The sequence below is a fragment of the Typha latifolia genome, chromosome 3 (assembly GCF_019914945.1).
Source record: "Typha latifolia isolate L0001 chromosome 3, TyphaL0001v2, whole genome shotgun sequence".
NCBI classification, from domain to species: Eukaryota; Viridiplantae; Streptophyta; class Magnoliopsida; order Poales; family Typhaceae; genus Typha; species Typha latifolia.
In genome coordinates, this window is record NC_133088.1 from 18,217,984 (window position 1) to 18,239,456 (window position 21,473).

General features: G+C 39.0%; 3 protein-coding genes and 1 pseudogene across 5 annotated transcripts; all 4 read left to right on the top strand.

The window, feature by feature from the left end:
• The first annotated feature begins 157 nt into the window (after positions 1-157).
• Positions 158-6,703, top strand: LOC140785183 (altered inheritance rate of mitochondria protein 25). Of its 2 annotated transcripts, XM_073132950.1 has the most exons (13): positions 158-460; positions 836-1,324; positions 1,400-1,473; positions 1,908-1,994; positions 2,561-2,602; positions 2,734-2,778; positions 3,751-3,816; positions 3,906-3,962; positions 4,076-4,137; positions 4,493-4,613; positions 5,853-5,930; positions 6,023-6,129; positions 6,346-6,703. In XM_073132950.1, the coding sequence occupies exons 2-13, from the start codon at positions 874-876 to the stop codon at positions 6,374-6,376; spliced, it is 1,221 nt and encodes a 406-aa protein (XP_072989051.1). In that variant the 5' UTR covers positions 158-460; positions 836-873; the 3' UTR covers positions 6,377-6,703. The 2 variants fall into 2 exon arrangements, with proteins under 2 accessions (XP_072989051.1, XP_072989050.1); XM_073132949.1 differs by having other exon boundaries at positions 362-460; positions 836-1,473.
• A 403-nt stretch (positions 6,704-7,106) lies between these two features.
• On the top strand, positions 7,107-10,914 carry LOC140785185 (uncharacterized). 2 transcript variants are annotated; one of them, XM_073132952.1, is made up of 10 exons: positions 7,107-7,495; positions 7,579-7,644; positions 7,879-8,059; positions 8,260-8,456; positions 8,590-8,640; positions 8,724-8,815; positions 8,947-9,014; positions 9,757-9,848; positions 10,040-10,144; positions 10,481-10,914. In XM_073132952.1, the coding sequence occupies exons 1-10, from the start codon at positions 7,247-7,249 to the stop codon at positions 10,616-10,618; spliced, it is 1,239 nt and encodes a 412-aa protein (XP_072989053.1). In that variant the 5' UTR covers positions 7,107-7,246; the 3' UTR covers positions 10,619-10,914. The 2 variants fall into 2 exon arrangements, with proteins under 2 accessions (XP_072989053.1, XP_072989052.1); XM_073132951.1 differs by having other exon boundaries at positions 7,165-7,495; positions 10,004-10,144.
• Positions 10,915-12,429: 1,515 nt separating this feature from the next.
• Positions 12,430-16,786, top strand: LOC140785156 (myb family transcription factor PHL11-like). Its single transcript, XM_073132915.1, has 6 exons — positions 12,430-13,103; positions 14,483-14,559; positions 14,676-14,736; positions 14,817-14,886; positions 16,011-16,080; positions 16,166-16,786. The coding sequence occupies exons 1-6, from the start codon at positions 12,950-12,952 to the stop codon at positions 16,565-16,567; spliced, it is 834 nt and encodes a 277-aa protein (XP_072989016.1). The 5' UTR covers positions 12,430-12,949; the 3' UTR covers positions 16,568-16,786.
• Positions 16,787-18,062: 1,276 nt separating this feature from the next.
• On the top strand, positions 18,063-21,299 carry LOC140784252 (transcriptional repressor ILP1-like; annotated as a pseudogene).
• The last annotated feature ends 174 nt before the right edge of the window (positions 21,300-21,473 follow it).

Sequence of the window (21,473 nt, forward strand, 5' to 3'; positions counted from 1 at the left end):
GGATAGGTGTAAAGCGAGCCGCAGGGACTAGTTAAGTTAACCATGTTGGGGTAGAATCTACCGTACATCGAAGATCGCGTGGTGAATAAGTTAGAGGGTATACGCTGTGGGATTTCGACCGAACGGTAAAGAAAAGAGGAGACGCGGATTGAGAGCTAATCCGGTTTCGGGTAGGTGTCGGCGGCTCGGCGCTTATACTTCTTCTTCAGTCAGTACCCGGTAGGCGGTAGCAGTGAGTGAGTGAGTGAGTGAGTGAGTGAGTGAGTGAGTTATGAACCGGGTCAATCTGGTCCGAGACGAACGAAGCATTCACAAGTCGCCCGGATCCAACAACGTTTACCCGACCGATAACGGTAGCATCATTGCTATTTTAGTTCTTCGTCCGACTGTTCTCGTATAAAGAGATCATAAACTAAGCACGAGAAAAGGCTTGCTTCTCTTTTAGCGTTCTTCGATCAAGGTTAGCCTCGAGATGTCTAGGGTTTCTCTTTGTTTCTCTGATCCATTTCTTTTGTTCGCTTTGATGTCTGTTTGGTTTTTCTTATTGCTTCGCATGTGTTTCCTGATCGCTTCTGTGTATCAGGTTGCTCCGATCTAGTTAATAGTCCGGGATTGTTCTTGTTCTTCTTGTTTTTCTAACTTTTTGGTTCTCTGATTAATTGTCACCCTTTGGCGTTAATTTGCGGTAATCTGTTTTTATTGCTTGTCTGAAATTTTCGTCTACTTTCTTCTCTTCCAATCGGATCGGCTCGGTGTATGTTGCACTTGTGCTTTCAAACATTTAGTTCTTGTTGTACGTGATTAATTACCTGAAGAAATCCTTGGAAAATTTCAGCCCCGTAGGTGCTGACTCCGAGGCTACAGAACTAAACGATGTGGTTAAGGAAGTGGTCTTACTCTCCTATAACTGTCAAGATTTCTGATGGGCTGTCTAAGTTGGGATTGTCGATCCATCAAACTGCTGATAAGTGTCTAGATGGCCCTAGTAACATTGGAAAGCTAGCAAGGAACATTTATCTTGATCAATTGACTCAATCCCGGCAGTTCTTTTCCATGCCATCTCAATTACTTTACTCAGGATGTGTCAATGCATGCTCTCATGTAAATACTGCTTCATCAGTAAAGGTATCTTCTGCACAATCTGCGAAAGGAAACACCCACAATAGTTGGTTGATTCCTTCTGTTTCAAGTCGGCAATTTGGGAGCTCTGTCGGGAAGGAAGGATCTCTAAGTAGGGACTGGTTAGCACAGCTTTGGATCGATGAATTGAGAAAGAGGAAGGTTAGAAGAAGAATAAAGCGAAAGGTTGGTCAAGATATTAAAGGTGAGGACAGTTTGTTCAGTGCCTTGTCTTCATTTCAGCTTCCATTCCTAAAGTCAGCTGAACAAGACATTTCAGTTAAGCGACCTGTTGAGCAGCCACCAATTAGTCATTATGCTGGAGACCTTTTATCTCCCAGTTCCCAGGAAGAGGCAAGCTTTTATTTTTTATCCAGTTCCATTTGATTTTGCAAATTTAGGTTTGATAAACAGTGACACATGATAGTGCATAATTTTCTAATGTACAGTGCGTATAAATTAGGATTTTTCCCTTTCTATAATGACCATATTGATGGTGAAGTTGAGTTAATACAGGACTACTATTTTCAACCATGGAGAATTTTTAAACTTTGTAAGCCAAACATTTAGGATTTCATTCTGATGCATCATCATCTATTAGAAAACAACTACTAAAAGATAAACTTTAAGCTAGGACAACGTTTGGATTTCTAGTTTGAAAACCATATTAAATAGGTAGAGGACCAATATACGGTATTAAGGTTCCTTTAAGTTTTATTGTTTTAACTTCTGTTATGTCAGATTACATATACAGTTTCTTCTTGCTAATATGATTTTCCTATATATAGGTTAAACTGGTAAATCTTCTATCAAGAGCCAATTTGGTAATTGCAAGAGACATAGAATGGGCAAACATAATGTTCTCTTTTGAACAGGTGATGTATCTTCATTATTTTTTATGATAAGTAACATTTGCAGCTTCAATTTGAAGATGACAGTAAGATATTTTGACATGACAATTCTTTGTATAAATAGCCTATGCACTTATTAGAATTTTAAACTGTCTTCTTTGTCGTTAATCTCTGTGTTTCGATAGGTTATATACTTATATATGGAGATGGGCCAGCTTGTTTATTTACGTTGTCTACGCAGTTGTTACATGTTCTAGTTTACTACATTTGTTAATTCTTTTTATATATATTTTGATGTCACTGTGTGGAATAAATCTTTGTGAAAAGGGATATAGGTTGAGCTCCATCAGTTGCAACCAAGGTCAAATCTTCGTGTTCTCTAAATTTTTATGCTAGTTTTCAATAATATCTGGGTTCTTTCTGAGCCTTTTTAGCTTGTTCCAGACATTGTTTGTCCTGTTATTGTGTAGTGTGTTTTAACTACATATTTTTTCTTTATTTTTGAGAAAAAAATATTCTCCTGCCGTTACTGCTGATTACTACCATACCTTTGGCTGAAATTCTGTTATTTTCATTCTTTTGGATTACAGGAGAGCCGATACGTGATATTGGATGCTTGCTTTCCTCAGTCTGTGCGTAATAACCTTTGCTAGGCCCTGTCAATCTTTAGTATTTTATGATTTGTAGTAGGACATAGTATATAGGTTTCAATTGGTATTCACCATATGGAGATCTTGTCTTTAATTTCTGCTTCTCCTTCCAGGCTGTGGGTTTTATTCGGGAGAAAAGTAGTGTCATCTTTAGGCAGGTATGCTTCTCTTCTCTTCTTTGTCTGATGCTTGAATTCTGATGTGGTTGTTATCTGCATGGCAAATACAACATGGTTGATGGCATCATGACTTAGTCAGAGTGACATTTTCATGTGATTGGTCATCTTCTGAATTTCTGTTGCTTTTAGGTACATTGAGATGAGTGTTATTCCAGTAATGGCCGCTAGCATCATGCTTTAACACACATCATGCTTTATGATGTGTGTTAAGAGTTAATGTGAACAAGATATTGGAAATTCAGTGGTGTTATTGCAAGTAATGAATCCACATGATACTAACTTTAGTGTGATGTGATTTTCAATCTAAGTTCTAAGTGGCGTGTTTGGTTCCATGGAAAACCTTGGAAGAGCATTTCCTAGGGAACCTGTCAAGCATAAGGAAAGCTTTTCTTTCCTGCTTTTTGAAACACAACAAGATGATGGAATTCACTTTAACTTATCATTATCTGCTGCTTGCAATGCAGGAGAACTGGTTTACCATTACCTTTTAACGGAGGATTAGAAAGCAAAGGAAGTTGCAAAGCTGTTTTCATAATATTTTACATTTTTAGGATCTATATGTGGACATCCCTCCCAAATCTATGTAGAGGTTCTGGCACGTTACACTAACATGTAGCCAAACTGCTGAAAACTATTTTTCCATGAAGACTGATGTTTGTTTGGTGTTTTGCATGGATGCCCAGAAACTGGATGGCATATCCTTTTATAGATAAAAGATTATTGATGCCCTTGGTAATTCTTAGGAAGTATTTATATTGGAGAGGCTAGTGTGTGCTCCATTTATAGTTACAATAGTGAAGTTTGGTGGCAGAGACAATAAGTGAGCATTTGAAGATTTAGCTGACTTGCATAAGATATGGATCTCTGATGCTTATAATAACATGTTAAGTATCTTTTCTTCTTGTGGACATGCTCTCTTAGTCATAATCATCTTATGAATTGTATGTACAGCTACTTCGTTCAAGACGCCCATTTGTTGCAGATGTAACTGATGCCATGGGTAATGAAATATTTAGGGTAAGACACTGGAGAAACTGTTAATTGTTATCTGGTTTGATCCTAGATACATCATTTTGCAAATTCATGCTATATTCACTCAAGTTTAGGTTCGCAGGCCGATTTGGTTGATAAACAGCACGATTTATGCAGAGGTAGACGGGAAGGTATGCAAATTACTGTTTAGCATTTGTTTTATTAGATTGCAGCGAAGACTATGACTTTGTATATAGAGGTTATATAACAATCATGTCAGATTGATTTAAGTTCTTTTTATTAGGAGGTGGGTGTAGTTCATAGACGTTGGCATCTCTGGCGGCGGATTTATGACTTATACTTGGGGTAACATGAGTTTTCTTTCCCCTTGAATTTAATTTCTAATGACAAACATAAAGCCATGCTGTACAAGTTTTGATTGTAATACATGCAACAACTACGTGGAGCTGTATTATTTCATTATGGTTTAAAATTTTGATATTTTCTTGTGCTTATGTTTGGAAATTTGGCTATTCCCGCAAACGTGGTGACACCACCTCAAGACACTCTAAAGATCTCTTTTTATCCAACAATTTCTTCTGATGACTTTACTGTGGATATGCTTCTTTTTGTGCAAATTTAAGCTGCAATTTTCTTATATATTACTGATCTTTGGACTTTGGTGGCAGAAATTTGAATATATAATATTCTTTGGTTTTAGGAATAAACAATTTGCTGTGGTTGAAAATCCTGGTTTTTGGAATTGGACATTTACTCTGAAGGATGAGCACGAGAATGTGCTCGCTCAAATAGATCGCAACTGGCGGGGTATTGGCTTAGAGGTTGTCTTACTGTTCTTTCTTGTTTGCACCTTATCCATTAAAGGGGCCTCTTTCATTTACTAAGTTGTTTTGGTCTCTATGTTCCCATACTTGTAAAAGAAATGCAGAAAATGAAATGCTTGAATAGGTTGGCTGTGCTTTATGATTTATATTGATAGTAGCAGTTTTTATCTCACTCATGGACATATTCTAGAACTATATTTTCACATTATTGGAGATGACGACTAGGAATATGCTATTCTTCATTAGTCATAATAGATACATATGCCACATTTTTAATAGTTCATATGATAAGAAATGGACACAAAGGGCTGCAGTACTGAAAATTATGAAGAAGTGTATATGATTTGCAAATGGGAAATTACACCAGAATTCTTCCCCTTTATTTAGTGAACAAGATTATGTCTTTGGTGAACTCACTGAGTCGTCTCCAATTTTTTCTTGTTCATAAGCTATGATTTACTACCATAGGGCCTGGACTTCAGATCATGTGTGAAGACTTTCTGGTCAGAAAGTTCCTTGTTGCCTTTTGTTTTAGACTTTTAGGATATTGGAACTTATTCCACATGACATACAGTACAACTTTAGTCACTTATCTGCTATTTGATCCAGATGAAGATTGTGTTAACTTCTATAGGTTGGAATATATTCATAAATCTTGTCAAAAGCCGGTTGATTGTAATCCTCATTACAATGTGAAAGTTTCCATGGAATATATTAACATTGTCTTCATTTTCTTGACGTACACCTAGTTATATGTGTTGTATTTTCATGTGTTACATCATATATCTATATTTAGCATACATTGTAGATGTTCGTATTCTTGTCTTAGACTTGCCAAAACATTCTGGTACTTCAGTCTGCTGTATAATGAGTTTTGAGCTAGATGCAAATTATTTTATAAGTTGAAAGATTGGAAGATTTGTCAAACAATTAGTATATCACATTACAATTATCTTAATGCTAAAAGGCTGACGTCTTTAAAAGATGAAGATTCAGAATATATTGTCCTTGATATTGGTGTTACTGAACTGGAGCGGAAAAAAAAATTGTCAAATGTCTTACAAGATCAAGTATGGATCATGTTTCTCTTTAACAACATACCTGCCAAGTTTTCTAAGAACTTCAGGAAGAATGTGATGACAACATAGGAGTGATAGAACAGTTATAGTTGAATACCCCCCCAGAAGGACAACTGCACGATCTGAAAACAATAATTCTGTTTGATGTTCCTTACAGCTCTTCACTGATGCTGGTCAATATGTGATTCGTTTTGGGGAAGTCGGTTCAAGTGTTAGATCTGGTCTGGCTTCACCGGTAGGTGTCACTGTTGATCTGGTCTGCAAGCTCAAATGTTTATTCTATCCTTGTAAATTGTCTTCTAATCCAGGCTTCCGATGTGTTTTTAGGTTGAAGAACTAAAAGTTGCTCGCCCACTGACTCTATCCGAAAGAGCTGTGGCCCTTGCTCTTGCTATATCTTTGGACACTGACTATTTTTCTAGGCGTGGTGGCTGGTAAGTTTATAAAAACTCAGAACTCATTAATTAATGAGTTGAAAGCTATACTGGTACTGAGTAGTATTCATGAAGCTTCTATCTTCCACCAAGAATATTTAAACATTTAATTCTTCTGTTTTGTGGATTAGCCAAAGTAAGATTTTGAAATAAATGCAAGTAGATTCTCGTGGATAATTAGTTTTTTTGTAAATTTGTTTGTGATTCTTCTCTCAGGGGACTTCCTATTCTTATCGCTGGTGAATAACCAACGCTATGTTCCACCGCTTTTGATCTTTCCTGAAGAATTGCCACAAGTTTTGTGGGTTCAGCAAATACGCAGAGGAATCAGGAAAGGAATTTCTTATTCTTACTCTCCCCGTGTAGGAAAACTTCGCTGAAGCAGTTATGTACAGTTTATATAAATTTCTGTTGTTGTTCCATCGTCTTAGGCAATGGCCAATTTGAATATCTGTACACGGACATCATTTATTAAGTTTTCCATTCATTTGTAGTCTGTAGCTGCTTCTGGTCTTATTTATAAGAAACTTCCAGGAAGCATTTCAGTGAAGTAATCTATTACATTGGCCGACAATGTGTGAACACGTGTTGATGGATTGATGGATAAATAATACCATTTTCTCCTTCTCTGTGGAAGAACGGAACTCTATTTAGATAGAATTACTTCTGTACTAGGAACCAGGGTGGTGTTTGGATAGAATTGGCCTTTTTGCTAATCGATTAATAAATCTCTAAGGCCTTGTTTAGTCTGAGGTTAAGTTTCGAACTCATTAGATAATTTTATTTTTTTCGTCTTAATTTTTTTTAAAGAGTAAATTTAGTTAAATATTAAAAAAAATATTTAGTTAATGAACCAGTTTATAAAAAGAAAAAAAAAATACTAAATATCATCAAAGAGTGAGACTGTGAAATTGCACGGCTCGACAAGTCACAAGAGAATTCCCAATAAATATGGGCAACCATGGCGTGTAATTAGTGCTCAAGAAGAGGGATGCCGCGAAACACGTGACAACTTAATTGAAATAGTTCTCTCAAGCAGCATCGAGAAGCTCTAGTGTAGTCACTAGGGTTTATAGTAGTCTACTCTCCTTCTCGCTCTCTGCAACATCGAGAAGCCATGTCCGCGAGATTGCTGATCCCAAGAGCCTCCAAAACCCTAGTCCGTAATCTTCTCTCTCCCTCCTCCAACCAATGCCTTCGGAGCCTCCATTCTCTCCTCTCCCACCACCTCCGGCCGTCCAATTCGAGGTCAATGGTCTCCGCTTCCACTCCCAAGCTTGACCTCGCCGAAGCGGCTTCTAGTAACGTCGACCACGATACTCGCGTCCCAGCCACCGTGATCACTGGCTTCCTCGGCTCCGGAAAGGTCCGTATAGTTTTTCCCCCCTTCATTTGAGAGTTAATCTTGCAGAGGAAGTTCGCTAAATGTTTTGTTTGTTATGATCGTAGACGACTCTCTTGAACCATATTTTGACTTCCCAACATGGAAAGAGGATAGCTGTTATTGAGAATGAGGTACATGAGGGGTATTTTTTTTTCGTTGTGTCAATTGTAAAATTGTACTAAAGAGCATAAGCATATGCCTATTTATCACGTATTCTGTATGACATCTTGCTGTTGCAAAAATAATCATCTGATTGTCTTGGTATACAGTGGATATGAAAAATATATAAATAAAGAATTGCATGTAATGGTGAAACGAGCATGCCCATATCAACTCGCTAAGTAGGTTCTTTCACTCGCTTGCAGTTTGGGGAGGTCGATATTGATAGCTCACTTGTTGCTAGCCATTCATCCGCAGCTGAGGACATTGTAATGGTTAACAATGGCTGTTTGTGCTGCACTGTCAGAGGAGATCTGGTTAAGATGCTTCTGGAGTTGGTTAAGAAAAAGCGGGACAAGTTTGATCATATTGTTATAGAGACAACAGGTAGAGCTGTTTGGACCAAAGACTGTGAATAGAGTATGAGAAAGTTAGTTTCTTGTTCTCTTTTTCTTCTTTTTTCCCTTCCAAGTTCAGGTTATTTCAACACCTAAATGGAACCAGAATCCACTTGCATTTATTGATTGATCTTGTTTACTCATGTCCAATTTTTAATTGCTTCAATTTGTGCATGAACCATTGTCCAGGTCTAGCAAAGCCTTCTCCTGTCATTGAGACATTCTGTTCAGATGAATTGGTAGCACGCCACGTAAAGCTTGATGGTGTTGTTACTCTGGTAGATTGTAAGCATGCCATGCAACATCTGAATGAAGTGAAACCAAGGTGGATTGTGAATGAAGCAGTAGAACAAGTTGCTTATGCTGACCGTATCATACTAAACAAGGCAAGTACATACTGTATATAGTCAGACATTTAACTCTCAATCCTTGGAGTGATGACCAAAAACCATTTAACTATGCCCTGGTTGTTTGAAGTCATGTATTTCTCTGTTTTTTCACATACCTTCGTCTTGGCAGATTGATCTGGTGAATGATATCGAATTGGATATATTGACTAAGAAAATTAAGGTAGAATCTCTTTTCCAAGGAAGATTTGACAGCTGGGAGATATTATGTCCAAGCTGATCTACTGATGTACTTTTTATTTGCAGCTTATAAACAGGATGGCACAAATAAAGCAAGCAAAGTTTGGAGTTGTTGATATGGATTTTGTTCTAGGAGTAGGGGGATATGACCTTGACAGGTTACCTTTATTTTCTCATCTTTTTGTATTTTGGTTCCATATCTGACTCTGCTGTAGAATAGATGTCATCAAAAAAGTTTTTGAATAAGTTGGTTTAAGTTTCTGACACCCTCGTATTACATTTTAAGCAGGATTGAATCTGATGTTCAGTTAGATGAAAGCCATGATACGAGTCATCATCCTTGTAAAAACGGGAATGGTATATGCCTATGTACTTTTCTATCTTGCTGTTGTGTTTAGCTGATCTTCCTCTCTAAATTCTTTTTTTAGTGTTTTGAAACCTAAATAGAAGTATGAGTGATTAGTTCATAAGCTGTGCATGGGTTTTATAAGGGCAAATGGATATTGGCTACAAGAAGCTTTGTTTCCCACTAATCAGGCAGGTATACTGTTAACAAATGACCTGATATGTTGCTGCTCTGTGTCAAATTCTCTTGGTTGTTGCTGCAGTTGTGGCTGGATATTAACTTCTGAAAACAATGCAAATTTTCTACTTTCATGTTCTGGGGATACATTTTCAGAATAATTTCTTTAGGAGCAATGAAATTGTTTTATTTTTAGAGGACCTTGTATCTGGGTACATCATCATCAGTTATCTAATTGTTGTTCACAAGTCTTACTTGAATTAAGTTGTTCTATTTGGTGAGCTTCTGTTTTTGTATGTAGGATGTCAGTTGGATTAATCTATGATTCTGGCGGTTTCTCAAATGTTTCAAATTCAGCACCCTTTTATGGTTCTTTGAATATTCACTCACAATTGTAGGTGACAAATTGGGGATTTTGTTTGGCGCAGGCATGCAGCCTGGAGCACTTTGATTCTTTTCATTATTTTCTGTCTACTTGATTCTCTCATTCCTTATGCTTACCATCTAATGATGTCTTGCTTAGAAACTGTTTGTTGATTGTCTAGTTTTTATGCTCTGCATTTTTCTTCTTCCCAGATGGCCATCCAGGACACCATCATGATCATACACATGATTCTGCCGTATCAAGTGTCAGCATAGTTTCTGAAGGAACTCTAGATCTTGATGAGGTATCTTGGACTTCTTTTACTTTTGTATTCAAAGTTATCAACTGTCACAAGAATTTATAAAAGAAAATAGCATTTTAACATTGAATGTTGAAACTGTATTACAAGAAAATATTGGTTGTTTTGGTTCTTCTCTAGCAAGTTTTTTTTTCTTGCAGGAATCTACTAATTCGCTGCCATTTCTTCTGGTCCAGGTTAACGATTGGCTAGAAAGACTGGTTGATGAGAAAGGAGAGGATTTGTACAGAATGAAAGGTGTGATATCTGTAAATGATTCCACTGGGCGTTATGTTTTTCAGGTTAGATATATTCTCCTTTCATCTGCAAGTTGCAATTGTTTTCCTGTGGGCCAACAGACATAGTAAAGCAAGTTCAGGCAGATTCCCTGATGCCTCATATGATCTGTATGCAGTATGCATCATATGGATTTGCAGAATGCTCCTTAGTTCCTCACCATAGTGATGTCAGCCAACTGGAATATGCATCATGTGATCTCTTGAATTTATCGAATTAGGCATCAAACTAATCAAGCTCATGATGCTAGAAATATATGATTTTGTGGAGTGTTCTGTAGAATGTCAAAATGCTTTTTCTTTGATGATACTGAAGTTTGTCTTCTGTTCTATAACTTTCAGGGAGTGCACTCAATTTTGGATGGCTGCCCGGCAAAACCATGGAGACCTGAAGAGAAAAGAATTAACAAGCTTGTCTTTATTGGAAGGAATTTGGATGAAGCTGCCCTGAGAAAGGCTTTCAAGGGTTGTTTAGTGTGACTAGAAGCAGAGATGGCCACATAAAAAATTCTTCTTCTGAAACATCACAGCAGTTTGATATGAGGAAAGCAGAACTAATGGCCAACTTCGAGAATGGTTTTGGATACCTGTTTGCTTTAGTATGTAACACTAAAGTGCATTCTTCATTTGCTAAGAAAGAGGAAGTTGATGAATTATGGAAAGAACTGAAAATGTTAGTGCAGAATCAACATGTAATTATGTTACCATATATCCCTTCAGTTGGAAGCATCAAACTATTTCTGGATTGCTTATTAAAAAGGAAGCTTGCCATAGAATCGAACTTTATCATTTCCATGATAATTAAGTCTCGCAGCTTCCAGATGCACGGTAGCTCCATTACAGTTCCAAAATTCGCACCTAGTCTTGATGGACCTTAGCTATCATTTACTTTATGTCGTGTGCCAACATTTGCTGTGGGGGAAGACTGAGAATAGGCTTCTGGTTTGCGTATAATAGTTATTTCTTGTTGCATATTTTTTTTCATCTCTGTCTATTATTTTAATGGTTGATTTATTACGCCACTGTGAATGAGCACCATTGTGCTAGTTTATTATTATCTCAGCTTGAGCTTCATTTTTTTTCTCATTGTGTAGTGTCTCCTCGTAAGAAGTCATGATTTGGGCTTTTTATTTTGTTTGTAATGTCATTTTGCAGTTTTCTTGATACGATAACGGTGAAAAAGTAGGTCAACATGACAGTACGATTTAAATGCTTTTTAATGCCATTGTTGAAATTAGTTATGCTATCTATCATTCTATTTGGGAACCAGGGAACCAAAGAGGAGCATTACATTATACTTGTATGCAGTTTCACATGAACCACACCCTCCTTGATTAGTTTGGCTAGTAATAACTACATAATTATTGGTGCTGGGAGTAAACAAAGTAATATGTTTTGACTAATTGCAGCACCCAAGTATGTAGCTACTACTAGCTGCTGCTAAACAACTTCAATATGTTGTGTTTACTTTAACTATAATAAGGCTTGTGCTTGCGAGTTGGGGAACACCTATAGATTCCTCCCCATGGCTGATCGATTGGAATCAAACTGGTGTAAGAATTTTTCCAAAGAAGCCACCCCCCGCCAAAGGAAACAGTGAAGATTCCTCCTCCCGTACGGCGTCCGACTTCAATAGTCAATACGATTCCCGCGCTAATCTCGACGCAGTGGGCCCACTCAAAAGACAAGAGTGGACGGCGCGAGATTCTTTATTCCCCTCCTCCCTGTATTCCTTGTGTCGCCCCAACTTGTCCATCTATTTATTATCTACTCTAATTTTATTACTTTAAATCCAAAACGGCCCGGAAATCTCATTACCACTCGGACTCAAAACACCAATGGAGCCCCTACAGCGATGGTTGCGATGCAACTTGCTATCCAATTGTAGCCCATTTGGATAATTGCATTATAAAATCATTGGTCTCCTACTAACGTCCAATTCACTTAAGCCTATAAATTTCACTAACACGTAGACTTACTGCTGCGTTGGATTATAATCTACGTGGCGAAACGTGAGTGGATACGATGCTGTGCGCTGTCCGGATATGAAAGGGCGGAAGAGATTAAAGGCGGGAGAATAAGCCAAAGCGGGGGGGCGGTCTCTTGGAGGGAATATTCGCGGACGCGTCACCTCCTACCCCAGAGGCCGAAACGTGTCGCTCCAAAGGGCCCACCACGACTCTTCGTTCCACGTGGCACGCTACCACGTGCACCCGCTTCCGCTCCTCTGCCGATCCAATCTTTTATCCCACATCCATCAAATCAAATCTCATCGCCGCAGAGAGCTAAGAAGAGGAATGATCTCAAACCCAAACGTGATCCATAGGACACCGGAACGAGGTTTCGGAGTTAAATGCGTGGTGCATGCCCATTGGTCTACCGCCTTCGTTCTCTCTCTTTCCTCTACGCTTAAGTTTCTCATATTCCTCGCCGCGAAACGCTCACTGACTCTCTTCTAGCTCTTATCTACTTTGAGATCTCCATAGAGTTTGTGATTTCTATCGGGATTTCTCAAACCACCTGTTTCAAAACTTGGCGGCCATCTTGTTGCTTTCGTCGATCTAGACCTTTTCGATCGCTTCCAATTTGGTGGAAACGAAAGATCCACTTGAATCGATCATGTAATGTTCCTTTGGTATACCTTTTGTCCGGGCTTCGAGGAATTGGGAAAGACTAGGAGGCGGGATTGCGTGGAAATTTAGTATAGGGCTTTAGAACATTCCTCGAAGGGTTTCTACTTAGAAGAAGAGAAGAATTGGATAGCAGAGCACTGAAAAGAGATCAGACGGGGAGAAGCTTTTGGGATTTGGGATGTTTGAGGGGATGGAAAGGAACTACCAATCGGCGATGGCGGCGGTGGGAGGAGGTGGATTACTGTCGCGAGACCCGAAGCCACGGTTGAGGTGGACGCCAGATCTCCACGAGCGCTTCGTCAACGCCGTCACCAAGCTCGGAGGACCCGAGAGTATGTCATCTACTCATCTCTCTCTCAACCTTCTTCTGTATTTTTCTCTTTAAAAAAAAAAAAAAAAAATATATATATATATATATATATATATATTAAGCTCTCAAGAGTCGGTCATCTTTTTTGTTCGTAGCTATTAGGAGTTACATCCAGGTAATTGACAGTTAAGTGATATGTTTAATTTAAAGGCTACGATTAGATGTTCCAAACATCGAGCAACGTAAGTGATCAGATCCGACTTCTCGGAGAGCAGAGGACAGCATGCTTGCTCTTGGAATCGGGTCCTGACAAGTGGAAAGGCCGGTGGACCCACTGATATCTTTTTCCGGCACTCTGGTTTCTACTATAGTAGGCTCTGCTGGATGGCTCATCCGATTGACTCTCTAGTTTGAATCCAGTTAATCTGGTTATAGATTTCTAAAGCCTTAAAATGGACAGGGGATATGGTTTGTGTCGGAGAACATATTTGTGCAAGGGTAAGAACGTACACCGATATTCGATAACCTATAGATCTAGAAAACTTCGTGATTGACGAATGGCGATAGACATTAGAGATTCTGCATGAAGGATACTCGGAGCAGAGGAGAATAGTTGATGAACTTTGTTCTTGATTTACGGGTACTTCATGAGTAAACAAAATTTTGATTTCTTTTCCAAATATACAACTCAATGGGTTGGAACTTGGAAGGCAAGGTTTCATCCACAGACAAATATGATTCAATGTTAATCTTTAATGTCTCTCTCTTCGTCTAACTACTAAAATTATATAAAATTAACTGTAAGTATTACTCACGCTTTTACTTTTTAAAGAGAAATTTATAGGTAACATAGCAAATTATTAGTATTAACTTAGAATTTTTTATGATATATGAACTTTGACTAGTTGATATCACTTTCGAAATTTAAATTAAATTAGTTTGTTTGAGAAATTTTAATATAAGTAGGAGAGGCAGTATATATATCCCCATTGAATAAGATTATAATCAAAATTTATTCTAATTAGGATAGAATGTTTCTCCTACCTACACCAAAATTTTTCGCTCAAAATTATTTAATTTAAATTTGAATCGGATCTTAACTGCTCAAATCTCACGTGTCATATAAATTTCTCAATCAATACTGATAGTTTCTCTAACTCTCCACATAATCTACTATTTGGAGAGATATATAATGAAACCATTCTCAAGTTTTAGGACTAAATTGATTACTTAGACCAATAATGTGTATAAAATGATAATTTTATTCTTTTGACGGATTCTCACTTCAGCAATTCCTTGATTCTTATCAAATCATTGCTCTCATCAAAATTTCCATTTAACTTTCTCTCGCTATGTTATTATTGCAACATTTATTTTCTAAATTGCATGGCTCATTGACAGAAGCGACACCCAAGTCTGTGCTGAGACTGATGGGCATGAAAGGATTGACACTGTACCATCTTAAGAGTCACCTTCAGGTCTCTATCTCTATACCTTCTAGTTTCTCTTACTCATGTCATTGCTTATTCCTTCTGTTTAGCTCTGCTTTGGCTCTTCTAATGAGATCCGATTGCGTTGTTTGTTGTGCATGTAGAAATATAGACTTGGAAAGCAATCCCGAAGAGAGACGACAGAGCTGAAAGCCAGCAATGATGGTGTGCTAATCATGTAGATGCATGTAACATAGATGAAGCGTATTATTGTTTTAATCTGACATTGGGTTCTTTGCATGCAGGAAGCAACTCAAGCATGATCAGCTATTCATCTGTTACACCCATCAATATTCTTGAAGGAAGCAACATAGGGTACGTTGCTCACCAACTCTTCTTGTTTGGTTGCATGTCAAGTACGTCAGCGTTGACTCTTGATGTGACCCACTTAGTCATTATATCTATGTGCATTCTTTTCCGCTACGAGCAACACATTTATGTTTGTAGCTGGTTAGCCATGGAATATATTGTCAAGAAAGAGAATTATGAGCTATAGCAACTAATATAGCATTGTTAGCATGCAATACGAAATCCACTTGTTTAATTACTTAAACCTTTTGGAGAAATCAGTCGTTTTGCGTCGTGGTAGACCAGGAGGTCTTGAGTGTTACAAACCTATTTGAACTCTTTAAAAGCAAAGCTTGATATGCCGTATTTTTTTAGGGCTAATGTTGTGAAGAAAATTCTCGGATTGGCTGGCAGAACACTGGCAGTTGGATTGACTAACCTTGTCCATTGCGGTGATGATAACATTAAATTGGATATGGAATAGGACAAGACATTAATTGACTGTAGTTTTTGGTAGCCTGAAACGATTCAGAGTGGACAGTAATTGTCCTTACCTATTCATATTCAAACGTGTTGTCAGAGTCTAGCTTTCATCAACTCTAGGGTTGCGTGTGATGACTATGCTACCTCATGGACTAGCACATTCGCTGGCGACTGCCTGAAGGCTATAGCGATTGATTGCATCTTTAGTTACATGGTCACTACAGGACAGAAGAAGTTATCCCTGAAGTAATTATTTTAAGAATCTATTAGTATTTTCAACTGATACCGATTGTAGCTTTTTCTGGAGATCTTCTCTCTCAAAAAGAAAATTCTCTTTCGGAAACTCTGTACAATTCTGTTATTTATTTATTTTTTATTTTTTACATGGAGTCGATCTTTTGCTGATTAATTTCCTTTAGTTAGATATAACGCTCTTTTGTTAATATTAGAGAATTAAAATGATTAAAGGTGCCAAGATGAGCAACCTCAACGTGACACTACCTTACCAGTTTCATGCAAGGCAGTTGTAACAGAACGTAATCATGTCTTACTAACTTGACAAGAATCAAGTATTGACCCAGTGTCTACTGTTCTGTTCTGATCTTCATTAGCTTTTGATGTGTATATCTTTGACATCGATATACCATTCTTTTGCATGGCGCGCTCAGAGAAATGCCACTTGCAGAGGCCTTGAGGTATCAGATTGAAGTACAACGGAAACTGCATGAACAACTAGAGGTCAGCCTACTGCTGCACCATGTCTTATCTCTACTGTTATTCCTATCGAGAATAGAAGATCAATTCAAGTAGCTTGTCCATGCAGGTGCAAAAGAAGTTACAAATGAGAATAGAGGCTCAAGGGAAGTACTTGCAAGGCATATTAGAGAAAGCCCAGAAAAGTCTCTCCTTTGACATGAATGGTTCCAGTAATCTGGAAGCCACCAGAAGCCAGCTCACAGATTTCAACCTAGCACTATCAGGCTTGATGACCAATGTGACTCAAGTTTGTGAAGAGAAGAGTACGGAGTTGGGGGCAGCTATATCAAACAATAGTCTTAAAAGGACCAGTAATCCAGGCTTTGCGCTTTACCAAGAGGGACGCGAGGATGCGAAACCAACTCTAAATGGAGGCTCACTTCTATTAGATTTGAACATCAAGGGAGGATATGAGGTATTCGGTGGGATAAGAGGAAGTGAATTGGATCTGCAGAGATCTGCTACATAGTCTTCTTTGAGATGCAATTTTCAATTCTTAGCCATGGCAAGTTTTGATTGTGTATACGGTAAATTTCGACAGCGAGACTGCTTGTTGGCAGTCGGATTACTGCCTACTGATGTAAAATTTTCTGAGCCTATGGAGCATCAAATTAGTGGTTATGGTGGTGTAATAACTTGCATAAATACACGAAATATGAAATAAAGCATCTCATCTTCATCTCTTGAACTCGACCAATTCCTTAATTTTTTTCCTTATGAATACGCTTCATTATTTTACTCCTGCGTCGAGGCCCAATATAGACATTTATTTCCATCACTTTGAAGTTATGAAATATAACCAGCTTATCCATACAGATCAAATTTCTGGAAAGCTATAGGCCCTAGCTCTTCCAGGCTTTGGCATTTTCTTCTTTCTCTTCTATGCCACTTTCCATGATTGTTAGGTTCGTTCCTTGTTGGCTTAGAAGCTGACATTAGTTCCAGTGTTGGGTTGCTATCCTCCCTCAACAAGAATGTATTATCTACCTGATGTCGACTGCATCATCGACTTCTCTGTCTCCAACTACTGTCTCGCTTCCTCAGTTGTTGCTAGGTAGCAGTTTGTGACGCTCATCAAAATTTCAGTTAAAACTGACATGGAGTCTAAACGATATAATTGCAAAGCTACATTTAAGAATACTTCAGTAATGACACAAGACTTGAGTTTGTCTAGCATTAAATCTTAAGCTTATTCATTAGTTGGATGGATAATAATAAAGGATAATCTTTCTTGATTTTATCCTTAGCATTCTATATATCTAAAAATAATATTTATAAATTTTAGTAGCTAAGCTTTCTTTTAGTTATATAAGGGCTCGAATATTTATTGTAAAAAAGATTTAAAGATTAGTGAATAAAATAGAAGTGAGAACTTTAAAAAAAAAATATAGATATATATTTTAAGTTATTAAAATTTCTTTTTTTTATACTTTGAGGCATATTCTATATTGCGAATTAAGTAGAATATCGTGCAAACTAGCAAATTAATCAAAAAGATTAAGAAGTATGGAATAAGTCGATATTTTGGGATTCTGGTTTTTTTTCTTCTTCTTTTTATGCTTGACTATGTTTAATAGTGGTGGTATATACTCCTCGTGTGTAGGTTCCACTTCTTCCGTCACTTCTTGCTTGTGATTTTTTACGTATTAACTCATTTTGTTCTTTAGCCTGTATTTTTTTTTCTTTTTCTATTGCTTTGGTTGGTTTACGTAGGTTTAAGCATGTGCACCTTTAATTGTAAGTTTTTTCGCTTTGTGTATTTACGATATCTATGCTTTTTAATGTATTTTGTTACGTGCCCGAAACCTTGATATATATATATACATAATAGAAAAAAGTTCCGTAGACCAAGTGAAATATATATATATATATATATATATATATATATTTATTAGTTTCATATCACCTTCTGTTTTGGCACCACCGGTTAAACCACAACACAACAGAGGTGCGATCTTGTCTCACATTGCAGCACCAAATTTATACCATCTTCGGGGCGACCCAACGGCCATCCGACCCAGTCAAGCTTATGACTGCCGGCACCTTTGAAACCCTCGAGATTTAGGTGAAGAGCTAAACGAGATTCTCGAAACCTTTGCCAAAGCTAACCACGAAGGAGACGACGACGACGACAGAGAAGAGAAGCAAAGAAGGGAATAAATAGAATAAACGGACGAGGTCAGGATCATCGGCTCCTCTTCTTCTACCCCATCAATCGCCTCTCGCTTCTCCATAGCTTCTCTCCTCCTCTTTCTAGGGTTTCGTTTACCACAAGATGACAACTAGTTTAGATCTCAGAAGCTCCATTAGTTTGACTCACTCTGTTGAGCTTCTTCTCATTGATGTGATTTGGATCGAAGAGCGCATCAACTTTCAATCTTAAAATAGATCCAATTCGATCCATAAGGTTGTGTTTCGATTTGAGGAGGTGAGTATTTATGAGCAGTTGCAGAGCCAAAAATTTCCGCCGTCGATCCGAGACTGGGGATGCTAATGGCGAGGAGAAACCGAGCCCGAAACCAAGCACCACCGCCTCCATTTCTACGAATAGTAGAAACCAAGCCCCACCCGCTGCAAAATCCAAGAGTTAGAAACCGCAGGGCCCAAAGCGCCTCAGTTTCGCAGACGACGACGAGGAGGAAGACGACAGCTTTGCATTGCCTGGCCTGCCCACCCGAAAACTCTCATCGGCCGCCTCCGTTCATACGCTCAGTGCATCAAAAGATCGGTCAAAGAGTTTGAGTTCTGTCCCTCTAATACCTTCCAATGTTCAGCCGCAGACTGGCGAGTACACCAAGGAGAGGCTCCGCGAGCTCCAGAAGAATGCCCGGCCCCTCGGCAGTTTGCCAAAACCCCAAACGACCATGTCTTTCTCGGAGACCAAATCCCAGAAGTCCTACCGATGATACAGAGAAAGGTAGGAAGTTGCCAGTGATACCTGATCAGGCAACAATTAATGCTATCCGGGCCAAGAGGCAGCAGCTGCAGCAACCGCACCGCCCATTGCCTGATTTCATATCCCTTGACAGCAGTGGTATGATAAGTAGTCGCGCATCTGCAGGTGGTTCCAGTGATGAAGAAGACAATGATTTGCAAGGCAGAATTGCTATGTTCGAAGGCAAAAATGCAGATGTCGGGCCAAAGAAGGGTGTTTATACAAGTATCAAGGAGAAGGTTCCTTCAGCTGTTAATGGTGGATTTCAAGAGGTTGGTGTTGGTGATGGTGATGAAGATGAGGAGAGGAAATGGGAGGAAGAGCAGTTCAGGAAGGGTCTAGGCAGGAGGCTTGATGAAACTTCTGCACAGAGAGGAAGTACCAGCACTCCTGCTGTTGCATCATTGCAGCCACAGCCTTCCGTCAATGCAGCAGTTGCCCATCGTTCATTGCTCAGCGGCTTGCCTCTTGGGGGTTCTGTTGTCATCACACGGAGTGCAGAGGTCATGTCTATCGCACAACAAGCAGAGATTGCGACGCGAGCCCTGCAGGAGAACATCAGTAAGCTTAGGGAATCTCATAAGACTACCTTGAATTCTTTGGTCAGGGCAGATACGCATATCTCAGAGGCACTTTCGGAGATATCTACCCTGGAGGAGTCTCTGGAAGCCACTGACAAGAAGTATGTCTTCATGCAACAACTCTGTGATTTTATCTCTGTCATGTGTGATTTCTTAAATGACAAGGCATTCTACATAGAAGAATTGGAAGAACAGATGTAGAAGTTGCATGAAAAGCGGGCACTAGCTGTTTCAGAAAGGCGATCAGCTGACTTTGTCGAAGAAGGAAATGAGATGGAAGCTGCTGTTAGTGCAGCAATTCAAGTCCTAAGGGCGGGCTCTGGATCAGCGTACATCTTAGCTGCCGGTGGAACTAGATGAATTTGGTAGAGATATCAATCTTAAAAAGCTCATGGACTTTACTCGAAGGGCTGAGTATAGACAGCGAAGAATAGCTCGGTCTGAATCTAAAAGAATGTTATCCATGGGGAAGAATAATGTCTGTGAGCAGATTGAAGGGGAACTGAGCACTGATGAGAGTGATAGTGAGAGTGATGCATGCCTATCTAGCCGCAACGAGTTGCTCCTAACTGCTGAACAGATTTTCAGTGATGCATCTGAAGAGTACTCCAACCTTAAAATTGTCAAGGAAAAGTTTGAAGGATGGAAAAATCAATACTCATCAACTTACCGAGATGCTTATGTATCGTTAAGTGTGCCCGCCTTGTTCACTCCCTATGTGAGATTGGACCTTCTGAAGTGGGACCCTCTCTACGATACAATAGATTTCTTTGACATGGAGTGGCACAGGCTACTTTTTAACTATGGGCTGCCAGGAAAAGTTCACGACTTTGATCCTGATGATGCTGATGCGAATCTTATCCCAGAACTAGTGGAGAAGGTAGCTCTTTCAATATTGCACCATGAAATTGCACACTGCTGGGACATCTTGAGCACCCAAAGGACTAAAAATGCTGTTTTTGCAACTAACATGGTGGTTAATTATGTTCCAAGTTCAAGTAGGGCTTTGCACGAATTGTTGGCAGTTGTTGGTAGACGTTTGACTGAGGCCATTTCCAGTCTTAATGTACCGTCTTGGGGTACAGTGGTCACAAATGCTGTGCCAGGTGCTGCACAGTTTGCAGCATATAGGTTTGGTATGTCTGTTCGTCTGCTAGGAAATATCTGCTTGTGGAAAAATATTATAGCACTTCCAGTTTTAGAGAAGCTTGCTCTGGAAGAGTTGTTGAGGGGAAAACTTCTGCCTCATGTCAAGAGCATTATATCGAATATTCATGATGCTATCACGAGGACAGAGAGAATTTGTTGTATCACTATCAGGAGTTTGGTCTGGTCCAGAGGTCACAGTAGATCCTACTCGGAAGTTGCAGCCTCTAGCGGATTTTGTGGCAGAACTAGGAAACAAATTGGAGAAGCGGCGTGCATCAGGTGTAAGTGAGGAAGATGCTCGTCTCCTTGCCCGTCGTTTAAAGAACACGTTGGTTGCTCTGAATGAGTACGACAAAGCCAGAGCAATGTTGAGGACCTTTCAACTCAAGGAAGCATTATGAGGCCTTATGCACAGGTCTGAAGATATTCCTATTGCATCTTTATAGCGGTTCAGATCCTCAATTTCTTATCTCAAGATAACTGTGTACTTTTTTGGTTAATCCATGCCCATTGCTAGGAAACAACATATTTTAGAAGAGGGGGGGTTGCAGTAAGTCGAAACATCAAGTTTCCAGTTTTGTAGTTTGTATGTTGTCAGGTTAATTTTAGGTCATTAGAGCTTTGGATACCAGGGGGACAGGGGCCAAGCAATGTGAAAACCGGAGGGTTAGTATTTTCAGTCTCCACACCGGAATTGATATTCTGTATAG

Bases quoted from the DNA above. Each gene is read 5' to 3' on its own strand.
- LOC140785183 (XM_073132949.1), top strand. From the start codon at position 874: ATGTGGTTAAGGAAGTGGTCTTACTCTCCTATAACTGTCAAGATTTCT. The intron at 1,474-1,907 runs GCAAGCTTTTAT...TCCTATATATAG, and splicing joins CTCCCAGTTCCCAGGAAGAG to GTTAAACTGGTAAATCTTCT. The intron at 3,817-3,905 runs GTAAGACACTGG...ACTCAAGTTTAG, and splicing joins TGGGTAATGAAATATTTAGG to GTTCGCAGGCCGATTTGGTT.
- LOC140785185 (XM_073132951.1), top strand. From the start codon at position 7,247: ATGTCCGCGAGATTGCTGATCCCAAGAGCCTCCAAAACCCTAGTCCGT. The intron at 7,496-7,578 runs GTCCGTATAGTT...TTATGATCGTAG, and splicing joins GCTTCCTCGGCTCCGGAAAG to ACGACTCTCTTGAACCATAT. The intron at 9,849-10,003 runs GTATCTTGGACT...TTTTTCTTGCAG, and splicing joins GAACTCTAGATCTTGATGAG to GAATCTACTAATTCGCTGCC.
- LOC140785156 (XM_073132915.1), top strand. From the start codon at position 12,950: ATGTTTGAGGGGATGGAAAGGAACTACCAATCGGCGATGGCGGCGGTG. The intron at 14,560-14,675 runs GTCTCTATCTCT...TTGTGCATGTAG, and splicing joins ATCTTAAGAGTCACCTTCAG to AAATATAGACTTGGAAAGCA. The intron at 14,737-14,816 runs GTGTGCTAATCA...CTTTGCATGCAG, and splicing joins GCTGAAAGCCAGCAATGATG to GAAGCAACTCAAGCATGATC.